This window comes from Halichoerus grypus, chromosome 3, assembly GCF_964656455.1.
Source record: "Halichoerus grypus chromosome 3, mHalGry1.hap1.1, whole genome shotgun sequence".
NCBI lineage: Eukaryota > Metazoa > Chordata > Mammalia > Carnivora > Phocidae > Halichoerus > Halichoerus grypus.
Genome location: NC_135714.1, coordinates 20,444,607 through 20,456,946, shown reverse-complemented (window position 1 = coordinate 20,456,946; position 12,340 = coordinate 20,444,607). Strand labels below are relative to the sequence as shown.

At 49.9% G+C, this 12,340-nt stretch overlaps 1 protein-coding gene across 2 annotated transcripts in view; it reads right to left on the bottom strand.

Annotated features, from left to right (window-relative positions):
- The window catches only part of SLC34A2 (solute carrier family 34 member 2), a 204,951-nt gene that overhangs the window by 3,205 nt on the left and 189,406 nt on the right, over positions 1 to 12,340 (bottom strand). For both annotated transcript variants that reach the window (XM_036090601.2, XM_036090602.2), the window contains 11 exons: positions 12,170 to 12,284; positions 11,933 to 12,067; positions 10,773 to 10,901; positions 9,167 to 9,310; positions 7,754 to 7,865; positions 5,194 to 5,389; positions 4,312 to 4,407; positions 3,784 to 3,904; positions 2,476 to 2,643; positions 903 to 1,019; positions 688 to 812 (listed from right to left, as the gene is read on the bottom strand). In XM_036090601.2, the coding sequence (XP_035946494.2) occupies positions 688 to 812; positions 903 to 1,019; positions 2,476 to 2,643; positions 3,784 to 3,904; positions 4,312 to 4,407; positions 5,194 to 5,389; positions 7,754 to 7,865; positions 9,167 to 9,310; positions 10,773 to 10,901; positions 11,933 to 12,067; positions 12,170 to 12,284 (1,458 nt within the window). The remainder of the gene's footprint in view (positions 1 to 687; positions 813 to 902; positions 1,020 to 2,475; positions 2,644 to 3,783; positions 3,905 to 4,311; positions 4,408 to 5,193; positions 5,390 to 7,753; positions 7,866 to 9,166; positions 9,311 to 10,772; positions 10,902 to 11,932; positions 12,068 to 12,169; positions 12,285 to 12,340) is intronic.

Genomic DNA, 12,340 nt, shown 5'->3' with positions numbered 1-12,340 from the left:
GTAGCACACTGGATTTCCAAAACTTAGTCCAAAAAAGAAGGTAAAACATCTCACCAGCTTTTTAATCAATTACATGTTGAAATAATGAGTTAAATCAGGTACGTTATTAAAACTGATCTCCCTGTTTCAGTTTTCTAAAATGTGGCTACTGAAAATTTCCAATTATGTGGAGGGCTCATATTTATATTCTACACTCAGATTTCTGTCCGGACAGAGTCACATCGGATCCTTAGAATAATCCTAATGAGATATGGCTCCCAGGTTTCGGATGAGGGAATTGATGCTCAAGGTTAGGTCACCTGTCTAAGGTCACTTAGTGTGGAAAGGCAGGACAAGAATGCAAATGCCAAAGGTCTTCTTGCCCAAGTAACTGAGGTGATCTGGGCAGGTCCCCCTCATTCTTCTAAATTCTGAGCCCAGAGCCCAAGTGACCTCCCAATGTCCAGGCAGAGTTCCGCAAGAGGGGAGCGAGTAGATGGGAAGTGTTTATGCTTCTTGAATATTCTTTCTCTCCTCTACCAAGTAGTGGCCCCCCCGCCTCTGTTTCAACCACCACCAGGGATAGGGGAGGTCTCACAGTTTTGAACATAGAGAAAAACTTGGCTCTTGTTCAAAACCATCTGCTGGCAAGCCCACGAGTGGGGCTGTAGCCCACCAGAGCCCCTAGCCCGCGCAGCCTTTCCTAACCTGCAGTGAGCTCCTCAGGGTACTGCCGGGGCTGGCCAAGGCGGCCAGGATGGCTGTGGTGGTGGTGCCGATGTTGGAGCCCAGCGTGAGCGGATATGCCCTCTCGATGCTGATCACACCGATACCTGGCAGGAAAATACAGAAACCAGAACATCAGCCCCAGGGGATGATGGGAGATAGTAGTGGCAACAAGGGGCAGCGAGGTAGAAACTCACCGATCAGTGGGGTTATAGAGGATGTGAACACAGAGCTGCTCTGCACGATGAAGGTCATGCCTGCCCCCACAAGGATGGCCAGGTAGCCAGTCACCCAGGCAAAGGGAAAGGGAAAATCTAGGAGACAGAAGGAAAAGAGATTTGTCACAGGTCTTCTAAGGAAGGCCTGGGTTGGGTTCCCAGCTGGCACCTCCAGAGGACCTGGGGGGGGCATGGGCTGGGCTAGAGGGTCAGGTCAGCAGCCTCCCCACCCCACGCCACGGTCAGAAATTACAAATCGGATTTTTAGAATCCTTTCACCTTGCACATTCGGATGGTGGAGCCAAGAATGTGCGTGTGTTATGAAGACAAATACACACATCCACTGAGGTTCAGAAGTAGAAATGCTAAACCCACATGTCATGGGCTGAATGTTTCCCCAAAATTCATATGTTGGAACATTAACCCCCAGTGTGATTGTATAAGGAAATGGAGCCTTTGGGAGGTAATTAGTTCATGTGGGTGGAATCCTCATGAATGGATTAGTGCCCTTGTGGAACAGAGATCTTGCTTCCTTTCTACTCATTCCATGGGAGGATACAGTGAGGAGGTGGCCATCTGTAAATCAGGAAGTGGGACCTCACCAGAACCTGACCATGCTGGCACCCCAAGGCCAGACTTCTCAGCCCCCAGGACTGTGAGAAATACATTTCTGTTGTTCAAGCTACCCAGCCTAGGATAATTTGTTATAGCAGTGGAACTAAGACTCCACCCAAATAACCACCTTCCTCCCACAGAGCACTTGGAGCACTGGGGCCTCTGTCCTTCTGCCTGGCCTGGCCTCCCAATGCTGTGGATCTTCCACCTTTGTGAAGGAGCATGGAGGCAGGGCAGCAGCTCAGAAGTCCCATACACGGAGCTCTTGGTACCACCCATATGGGATTAGGCCCTGCATACCCAGCAGGTGCCCAGAGTCACCCAGCTCAGCCACATGGCAACCTTGGGACAACCCTGGGAGGCAGATATTCTTGGCCCCATTTCACTGAGGTTTCATGGGGAGGGATGTCCTTGGCTTGGCACACTCTCATTGGCCAGGATGCCATACTCATCAGGAGCTTCTCCTGGCCAGTGGGGTTGCATTGGGTGCCTCAAGATGCTGACGTATTGTCTGGAACCATGTTTTCTTCCCAAGAGTTGAAGGGAAGTGGGAAGCAGGGTGGGCATCCATTACCCTTTTCCTAAGGGATCCTGACAGACCCGAAAGTCCTGGGTATAGGAAAACCTGCCAGAAGGAAGGTCTATCTCACAGATCTCTGGATTTGAGCTGGCTCTTCTTCAGGACCTTTCAAATGTGACAGAAGCTTGTGCCTACTTCCCCAGACTCCACCCAAGACACCAAGGACGATTTCAAGGGCAAATGGCATCTTAACTTCTTCAGCTTATCAGATCCAAGAGAGAAACTCCATGCAGGGCCATTGCTAGATAAAAATCTAAAGGAGCCCCCCTCCGCCCCCCACCATGCCGGGAGTGGCCACAGTGCTGCCATGCCCTAGAAAGCCCAGAATTGGCAGGGGAGGTGGGTCAGGGTGCCTACCAGTGTTGAGAGTCTTCTTGATGACAACAGCTACCTGTCCCCGGAGCACGGAGCCTAGGAGCTTGACGATCATTATCAGGCAGCCACAGAGGACCAGCAGGGAGACTAACAGCAGGATGATGCCAACAACAAGATCTGAGAGGTTGGAATTCACAAAGATGTGCTGGCCTGAAAAGACAATGGAAAGCCCTTGTTAGGAGGGCCATGGGCCCCCCCCCAAGGCCACAGGTTGTTACTCATTCCCCAACATCTTTCTGTATGACAGTAACACAATCTTGGTTGTTAGCTTGACCTATGCAACCCAGAATAAAGACCACACTTCCCAGTCTCCCTCTGCAGCTAAGTGTGACCCTGAGGCTCTGTTCTAGCCAGTGGGGCCTCATGAGGCTAGAACATGAAGTGAAATCCTTGCAGTCACAGAGTTTGTTGGGGGCTTTCTTCTACCTCTAAATCCCATGGTGTATTTTACACATGAAACCAAGGATACTTACAACAAAGAGTCTGAGCAGCAAAGGTAGGATGGGCAAGTCAGAGTAGGAGCTATTGCTAACTGTAAAACTCCTTATTTTTTAGAAGTCCTGTGTGGCCCCACAATTATATGGTTTTATTGATGGATGGATAGTGCCGCCAAGAACATGGGAGGTGATAGACTCATGGATGCTGTGAGGTAAACCACACTTGGAACCTTTACTGCTCAGAATGAATGTGGGTGGTGTGGAGAAGAGGAAGAGAAGCAGAGATACACACATGGGTATATAAGGAATGATTAGAAGAGTTAAAGATGTCTAGGCCAAGATTCCTAGGGCAACAGTCTAGCTTCTTAAAGAATTGGAGCATCATGTAGGCTCACTGCCTTGATCAGTGCTGTGGCTCCAGGGTCTTGAATGGGGCCTGCTGTATAGCAGGGACTCATGACTTCAGGGTGAATGTATCTGTTCTGTTCTGCGTGGGCCCCACATCTCCTGCAAATCTGGCTGGCGTCTCCCTAGAGCCCAAGGGATACCAAAGCATACGGAGGGAGCACTCTGGAATCTGTTGATGAGTTCTGGTGCATTATGGAACCACCAGAGGAACCGGGCTTCAAGTCCTAGTTCTGCCCCTCACTGTGGGAACTCGGACCTGTCCCTGAGCCTTTGTTTTCGCTGCTATGAAAGTGCATAGTTCATGACTTGGTATAATGCTGGTGCTCAGTGAATCCTTAGTGCACTGCTTTCCTTCACTTAATGGGCTTCACACAGATAAAGAACACCATTAGCACCTCCCAGACAGCCCATCCCCATGGCTGATGCTCTGCTGAGTTCCACTCACACTTGGCAATGTTCTCCTTGGAGGTCACGTTCTTGATAGTCCAGGTGTACAAACCGTCCGACCAACAAAGGGAAGGCGAGGTACAGTTCTCAGGCGAAGGGACAGTGACATTCATTTGAGTCTGGATGACAAACATTGAGAAATGGGATGTATAGTCCACAATACTCACTTTTGGTGGGGACTGGCAGGCTATGTGGCAAGTAAGAGAGAGACACACATCAATGTGTGTGTCTGTACGTGTGATGCATTGTTTCCACAGGTCCCTCCATAAATGGGAACACAGGTGGCCACGGAAGACATGAAAATAACAAGCCAGGAATAATGTATACACGGTTCAGGGTGGGGCAAAATGGGTTGGACCTACTGCATTGTCTGTCCATCCAGCATTCAAAGACTTGTTTCCTTAAGGATTCTCATGGGCCAATTTTTACTTCCTCTTACCTCTCATTTGCACACATTGAATTAAAAGTTTTGCTTAAAGCACAGATGCAAGAGTTTGCCCACCCAGCAACATTCTTAGAAACATACCACGTTGGTAAAAGTTTTGCACCAAATCTTGATCAGACTCTTGTTTTTGGCGGCTTCATCATTCATTGCGATTTCATTGATAACTTTCTTATCCAGCTAAGGAAGACAGACAGGAGAGAATCAGCACGTCCCCAGCACTGAGGAGGGACAGGCACGTAGGAAGTTCTGTTAGTTAAAAGGGCTTCAACAACATAAGCCCGACTAGAGCCCCTGCAGGAGTGAGTCAGGACTCACTCCATCGGCACCCCAGGATGGAACACCACACCTGGACGTTAGCAGGTGCTTGACAAAGAAATGAATGATCCTCTAAACAACGGGCTGGTAGCTAGGAGCACGCAGTAGATGGTCATTGGGATGACAGCAAACCCAGAAGGTAGGGGTGATAAGGGGCAAGGTCTCAGCTGACCTGTTTTCCAAGGTAACAACCACAAAACCTTTTAAAATTTATTTCAACAATATTTCAGTGATCCTAGGGAGCAGAGGGGTGAGATGGAAGGGAAGGACAGCAACCTTCCTCTTTGGCTAGGAGCAGGATAATGCTTTATCCATGAGCCCACGGGTGCCAAGGTCAGTAGGGGCAATAAAATGGCCCCAAGCATCCAATGGAGTCTCTGAGTCTTGAGAAGCACTGGTCACCGCCCGCTCCCACCCCAATAAAGATGACTCTTGTTGAAGTCAAGAAAACCAAAAAGGCCAGTTCCGCTACCCGGTGTCCCCGAAGTCTTGCCTCCCCATGGCCTTTTTGAGAGGCGACCAAAGAGCAGCGTTTATAGACTCTCGTGCTTCTCCACCATCTCCGCCCAGTTGGGAGGAGTAGGGGGATGGCGGGGGTGGGGAGGGGAGGAGTTAGTTCCTTTCCCTCTCTGAAGGAGGCTGGGTTACCTGGATTATGAGCTTCGTGAGGGGGTCTGTGATCACTTTCAGAAGTGCTGGGGCATCCTCCCCATTCTTGAAGTTAAAGGTCTCCACCACCAGGTCCGTCAGGATCTCCAGGTAATGGGTGGCTGCCTCCAGGGGCAAGAGCACAAATACGGAGAGCCAGTTGAAGAAGTCATGGACAGTAGCTCCTGCAAAAGCCCTATAAGAATCCCACCCCAAGCCAACAGTCAGATTAGTGAACAAGCAAGTGGGCACCAGTCTAGGCAGGTCATGGATGACATTGTCTGCCGGAGGGGGGGGGGGTCACCTATCTATGTCCCATTCACATTCTCACAGCAATCCCCACGTGGGTGGTATCAATATCCCCATTTGGCAGATGAGGAAACTGAGGGCCAGCAAGCATAGGGGAATAGAAGACCAGGACCCTTGGTCTCCCATTGCCCAGCAGAGCCCTTGCCACCAAGCCAGACAGCACTCAGTTCTCTCTGTGGGGGAAAGGGAAGTAGACAGGTTATGGCTGCAATAGTGAGCTTAGTGGCCACCGTTTGGAAGTGCCGCATCAAGACCACTTCTGAATCACGCCCATTGAAGACAATCTCCCTGGGGAAAGATGGGGGCCGGAAGTATGATGGTAACTAAAGCCCTCAACTGAGTTCTTAACTTTGTTAAGCTCTTGAGACTCTGATGAAACGTTTGAACGGCCTGCACAGGAAATAAGGCCAATATACACCACAATTTAGATCTGAGAAGGTTCGTACGTTCCCCTGAATTCCATCCTATCTCCAGATTGAGAAATGAGATTTTTTTTTCCTCAATAAAAAAAGTTTCCTTTAAAAAACATCTGCATGTTGGGGCGCCTGGGTGGCTCAGTTGGTTAAACATTTGCCTTCGGCTCAGGTCATGATCCCAGAGTCCTGGGCTCAGATCAAGCTCCACGGATGGGGCCTCTGGGATTGGATGGAGCCCACGGATCTGAGCAGGGAGGCTGCTTCTCCCTCTCCCTCTGCCCTTCCCCCCACCCACACACTCGTGCCCTCTCTCTCTCAAATAAATAAAATCTTTTTTTTAAAAAACACATCTGCATGTGCAAAAAACACCCAAAACCAAAAAAGGACATGAACAGACAGAAGCTAATAAACCTGTGCGGGAAATGCTTAACTTCACTAGTAGTAAAATGTATTTACAATTTATTTACTTGTAAGTGCAAATCTTTGCCTACCATATCAGCTAATATTTTTAAAAGTAACTTATTCTTCCTAGAAAAGGTGATTTAAGACATCTTCATAAAGCGATATAAAGTGATGTAAATATTTCTTAGTAGTTTGGCAAAATGTTTTAAGAGCCTTTATAGGTGTCAGATATCATCATCATTACTTTTCCGGAAACCTACGGAGGTATTCCAAGCCACCAGGAAAGAATGATGCACATCTCCAAAGATGTTACTGAAAGCAATCTATTTAAATAAAACAAACGAGGGGTGGGCTAGTTCAATTATATTCCTATGTGCAGGCACATTCATAGATCATGTTTATATCTGGCGAGTTTATATTTCATATGTAGCAGTGAAAAGAGCCCGAAATCTGGAAGAAAACCTAGACTGAGTCCCAGCCATGCCCCCTAGGGAAGTTATTTAACCTCTTTGTGTTTCTGTATTAATGAAATGGGGCAAAGAAAAGTCTACTCAGCTTCTTGAGAAGATCAAATTAACAACCCCCCTGGATAATGTATCATTATTGCGACCCTCAGGACATTTCATCAGGGACCAAAGAAGGTTAGCCGTGTCTGAGCAGAAATGAGCAACTCTGAGGACCTCTGCCACCTGCCAGTTCACCAACGGGAGAGGGATGGCATTTGCTGACCACCCAGCCAGCCTGCATAATGCTGTCTGCCCGACCCGTGGGGTGACTGCATCACGTAGACAAACTGCTTCTCTCTTTTAAGAACTTCTGGAAAAAGCCCATCAGTTAGAAGGCAAGCTGAGAATGTGCTTCATTTTCCCATTAACCTCTTGGAAGGAAAGGGTTCCCTTTGCCTGTTTCAACCCACCCCATTTTCAGATCTTTTGCATCCACAAAAACTATATTTTGCCTTTCATTGGCATGCAAGTGAAGAACAAAGAGGAGGTGGCAGGGGTTGAGCTCAGCCAAAGAGGAAGCTTTAGGAGGCTATAATTATTTCTGACTAAGCGGGATAGTAAATCCTATCCTAACTGGCCTTGTTTTAACTACACCAACATGGCAGGGAAGCTTCTAGCTAGGGCTTGCATTTAGGGAGCTCCGATTGCCTGCCAAGTACCTTGCTAAGCATTTACCTGTAGGATTGGTTTTAGTCCTATGGACAATAGTGGTGACAGCCAATGATCCTGGCTATGCAGACCAAGGAGCTGAGTTTCATCAGCTGGTAAGTATGTGATCCCAACTCCCAGCTGTACTCCACTATGGTTACTTCTAAGAGCTCTAGGAATGACCAACATGTTCTCATGGGCTAGTTAAAGGTAGTTATGGCAACCTGGCCCAAATCGATGAGCCTCATGGAGGGGAAAGGCTGATTCTGAGCCTCCTACCTTCTGAACTCATTCCGGTCTCCCGCCTGCATGAGCGCCACAATGGTGTTGGTGATTGAGGTCCCAATGTTGGCCCCCATGATAATGGGGATGGCAGCACGTACACTCAGCACTAGAGGGCGGAAGAGAGAAAGTGAGTTAGCAAGCTTAGGAAGGCAGCCTGGCCATGGTCCCGATGTGGCCAGACTGACCTCAGTCAAGCTGGTAATTGCCAAAGCAGCCTTTCCTAACCATTTTGGGGTTGGCACCAGGCTATGAATCTGATGCAAGCTAGGACAGCTCATCACAGAAATATGCATGTGTACCAAAAAAAATTTCTGGCACATAACTTCAGGGACTCCGCAGACTCCATGAAGAAGCCCTTCTGTGAACCCCAGTTTACAAGTGCCTTTCTAAATTTCTCTGTCCTCCCTATTACAGATGCAAGGCCAACTTATGGCAAAACAGGAAACAATGTTTAAGGACTTGTGTATTTATCATGGCAAATTTCTTTTTCTAACACAATTAGTACACTGTCACAATGTTCTAACATATGAAAGTAAAGTTTTTTTTAAGATTTTATTTTAGAGATAGAGAACATGAGTGGGGGGAGGAGCAGAGGGAGAGGGACAAGCAGACTCTGCACTGAGCATGGAGCCCGACACGGGGCTTGATCCCACCACCCTGAGATCGAGATCATGACCTGAGCCAAAATCAAGAGTCAGACATTTAATTGACTGAGTCACCCAGCTGCCCTGAAAGGAAAATTATTTTGAAGAATACCTTTTTCTAATTTAGCCCAGAAAAGATCTAGTTAATTTTGCTAAAAACGCTGGTTTGAGCTGAAAATTAACCTGTTTAAATTGCACCCCCCCCCCCCCCCCCGCCAGAGTATCTGTCCCAACTTAGCCAGAGCAAACTATCAGCAGGTTCAAGTTCGGAATGCCAGCTTCCCAAGCTCAGTTGTCCCCAAGCCAGTGCGTGATGGGATTACACGCCTTTATTCTTAGCACTGAGCAGTGACGGAAATGTTCCTCATCTACATGGCCCAATATGGCAGCCACTGGCCACAAGTGACTATCGCTCCCCAAAAACATAGTTAGTGCAACCCGGCAACTAGTTTTTATCTTTTAAATTAAAATAAATTGAGGTTAAACAAAATTAAATAGCCATATGTGGCTAGTGGCTGCTGGACTGGACAATACAGTTCCAGAGAATTCAGAGCTGAGTCTTCAAGCGTCGGGGACTATTTTCAGACCCAGCCACGGGGATGGAAACAGGACGCTGCCTGGGACAAGGCAGGGCACGTCACAGTTGCTCAAGACAGGAAGACACCGGTGACCAGCCTGGACATATTCAGAGTAAATCTCAGGCTCCCCAGCTGGACAGGGAAATGCCCGGAATATGTCTGAGCCCACAGGTGCCTGGACTCACGTGAGGAGGCCACCATGCTGACGACGATGGACGAGGAGGTACTGGAACTCTGCACCAGGACAGTCACCAGCACTCCAATCACCAGCCCCGCCACGGGGTTGGACATAATGGAGTTGTTGCTGAAGAACTGTCCGGCCACCTTTCCTGAAAAAAGCAAGGGCACGGCCACAAGAATGTTAGGCGGACACCGGGTACACCGGTAGTCTCTAGACGCAGTCAGCTGGCTGAGGGGGGATGGCGAGGCCCGCCTCCAGCCCAGCTGGTACCTATGGAATCTTACTTCCATGGGCTTCTTGCTAGTGCTGCCCTGGCACCGTGCCTCCACGTCTGTGAGCTAGCTCCCCACGTACCCCCACCACCTCTTGTTCCTCGTCCCTTCACCCTGCAGCCTCCCATACTTCTGTCATTCCTTCCCACAGCAAGCCCTCCTCTAGCCTTCTCTGGTCACCAACCTGGCCTCAACTCTACTTGGCCCAATGGGTGTCAAGTGAGTCTCCTGATGCCCTCATTCCTGTCTCTGGGATGTGTTCCCCATTCAGAAGATTTTCTGAATCTCATTCTCATTCTTATCTATCCACCTTACCCAACCCCCATTCTCCAGCCCCAGCCTAACCTCAGATGCCCAAGACCACCAATCCATTTCCCAACCCATCTATTGAAGACTGAGGCCCAGAGGGTGGAGGCCACTTGTCAGGTACTCAGAGAGTGAAAGCCCTTGCTGATGCTGCCTTGGACCAGGGGGGACTGGGAGTGGCATCCAGGAGGTCAGTCTGCCCCTCATCCATCCCCACAAGTGCCCCCTCCCCCCATTCTCCCAGGTCACAAAGATGAGTTCTCAAGAAAGGCACCAAGGGGTATAAAAATCGACTGTCTTCCGTGTCACTGGGATCTGAGTTTGGATCCCACTACACCAGCTCTAGGCTATGAAACAAAGGGCTGGGCAGCATGACCTCTTTCAGCCTCCGGATGCTCCTCGTAAATGGGAAGAGCTTTGGGAAGGAATGTGCAGGACGCCAGGAGGCATTCAAAGTGCTGGCTATCAATGTCGTCACCCATCAGGGGAACACAGGTGACCAAGCAGACACTGATCTCACTCCTGGGTCCCCCCTCACACTGTATAGCCACACTCAGTCCCGGAAGATGTTTAGAAACTGCTAAGGATGCAGATCCACCAACTCTGGGACCCTTGTCCTTCTCTAGCTAAGGCCCAGCCCTGATTTTCCACAATTGCTTTAGCTTAGAGAGCACTCCTAGCTAATAATCTCTTCAGGTGGGAGGCCCAAGACAGCAGGGATCCCTGAGATAAGTCCTTTTGTCAGACAGCTTCCTGTCCAGGGTCAGTGGACAAACACAGGAAGCCACAGCTTGGAATTGGCTCCAGCCCTGGCTGCTGGCCTAAGCTACCTCAGCTGGTCACAGCCCCTTTATAGACCTCAGTTTTCTCTTCTATAAAATAGGGGCATGACTTCACAGAGACGTGAGGTGACTTCTCATCCTAAAACAGGCTGAGAGGCTGCAACTGGAGAGGGCTTGCTGACTTGTGACTATTTGAACCAAATACCACGAAAATCCCCCCACCCCAGGTCTTTGTCCCTTTCATCCATACCTCCAACCAGCTGGAAGGCACTGCTGAGGACATCCAAGGAGCACACGAAGAAGTAGAGAAACCCCAGAAGCAAAATAAATTTCCCAATTCCTTGGAAGACATAGAGAATCTTCCCTTTGGTGTCTCTCTCTGGGGTAGGGGAAAAGGGAGGAAGGCTGTTAGGGCCTGAAACTCACAAGTTTGGCAATGAGCTCAGAGCTCCCCCTCCTCCTCTTCCCCACCCCCCCACCCCCCGAGGTCGGGCTAAACAAGGCCAAGAGATGGGACGCATCCATGACTGCAGTTTTCAAAGCAATTACCACTGTAGTCCATTTAGTTGAAGCTTGTGGTGAAGTCTCTAAAGGATTAGCTCTGGGGAGGAGGGGCTTGGTGGGGTCTGGGGCACTGACAGGCAAACCAGACTCCATGCTCAGCTGCACCAGTGTTGCTGAGTGAGGCAGTTAAGGGCACTTGGCACCTGCTAAGTGTGGGGTCAGAGATAATGGCTCTCCTAAGCACCTTCAGAACAGCACAGAATACTTTCTAGAACGTGGCCGCAAGGTAGCAATCACGGCCTCCATTTGGAGGTGGGCTTGGGCGCTCACACATCCTGGAATGCTATGTCCTTGGATGCTATTTTCTCTGCTCACTCTTACAGTGGTCCTCACCTCCTCCCTCCCAGCTGTCTGATCTGCAGACAGACCCTACACCCTGCACCCGGAAAAGAAATGCAGCGTTTGCTTGCATGCCAGCCATGCTGGCTGTATATTCTATCTTCTGGAAGCTTTCCTCGATGCCCACGTTGAGGTGAGGACACCCCCCTGCCCCCCATCCAGGAGATCTCAGAGCAGGGACCTCGACTGTTCACGGCTGCATGCAGAGCGCAGCTCCCGGGACGCAGTCGGCCCACAGTGGGTTATAAGGAGCACCACAGTGCCCGGCCTGGCTGGTACTCCAATGCTGGCACATGTGCTGGATGAAGGAGAACAAAAGGTCCCCCAGTTCTCACACTGTGCTTGGACTCGAAGCCTCCAAGACTGCCGGGAGGTATCCCTAGCCAGGACCTTTGTTTGAAGGGCATCAGAGCAACGGCAAGAAAGAGGACAATACAAAGGAGACGATACTGTGGAGACCGTGAGCCCAACCCCTCACTGATGGGGGTCCCCCCTCCCCACTTTTACCTGACCACTTGATCCCGGTGTCCCGAAGCTCAGGCAGGTCCCAGGGGTCTGCCACCTCGGTGGGCTCCTCTATCAGTGCCACGGTGGAATAGGATGGCAGAAGTTCGATCTTGGTCACAGGCGTCCCAGTGTCATCTACCCAAACAAGCAATGGAGGCCATGAGGAATACAGGTCAGACCTGAGTCTCCGAGGGCCCTCACAGGAGGTCAGGCTGGGGCAGGACGAACAGCACTTACTTTTGTCGGGCTCCTTGCCTTTCCCAGGTGTGGTGGACTGCTGACTAGTGGTCCCTTCCATGTATTTACTGGGGTTGGGCTGGGCATTTTCCAGCTCGGGCCAAGGAGCCATGGTCTGTGGACGGAAAACAGAGCTTAAAGAAGCAGCCACTCAAAGGCGTCACGCTCAGG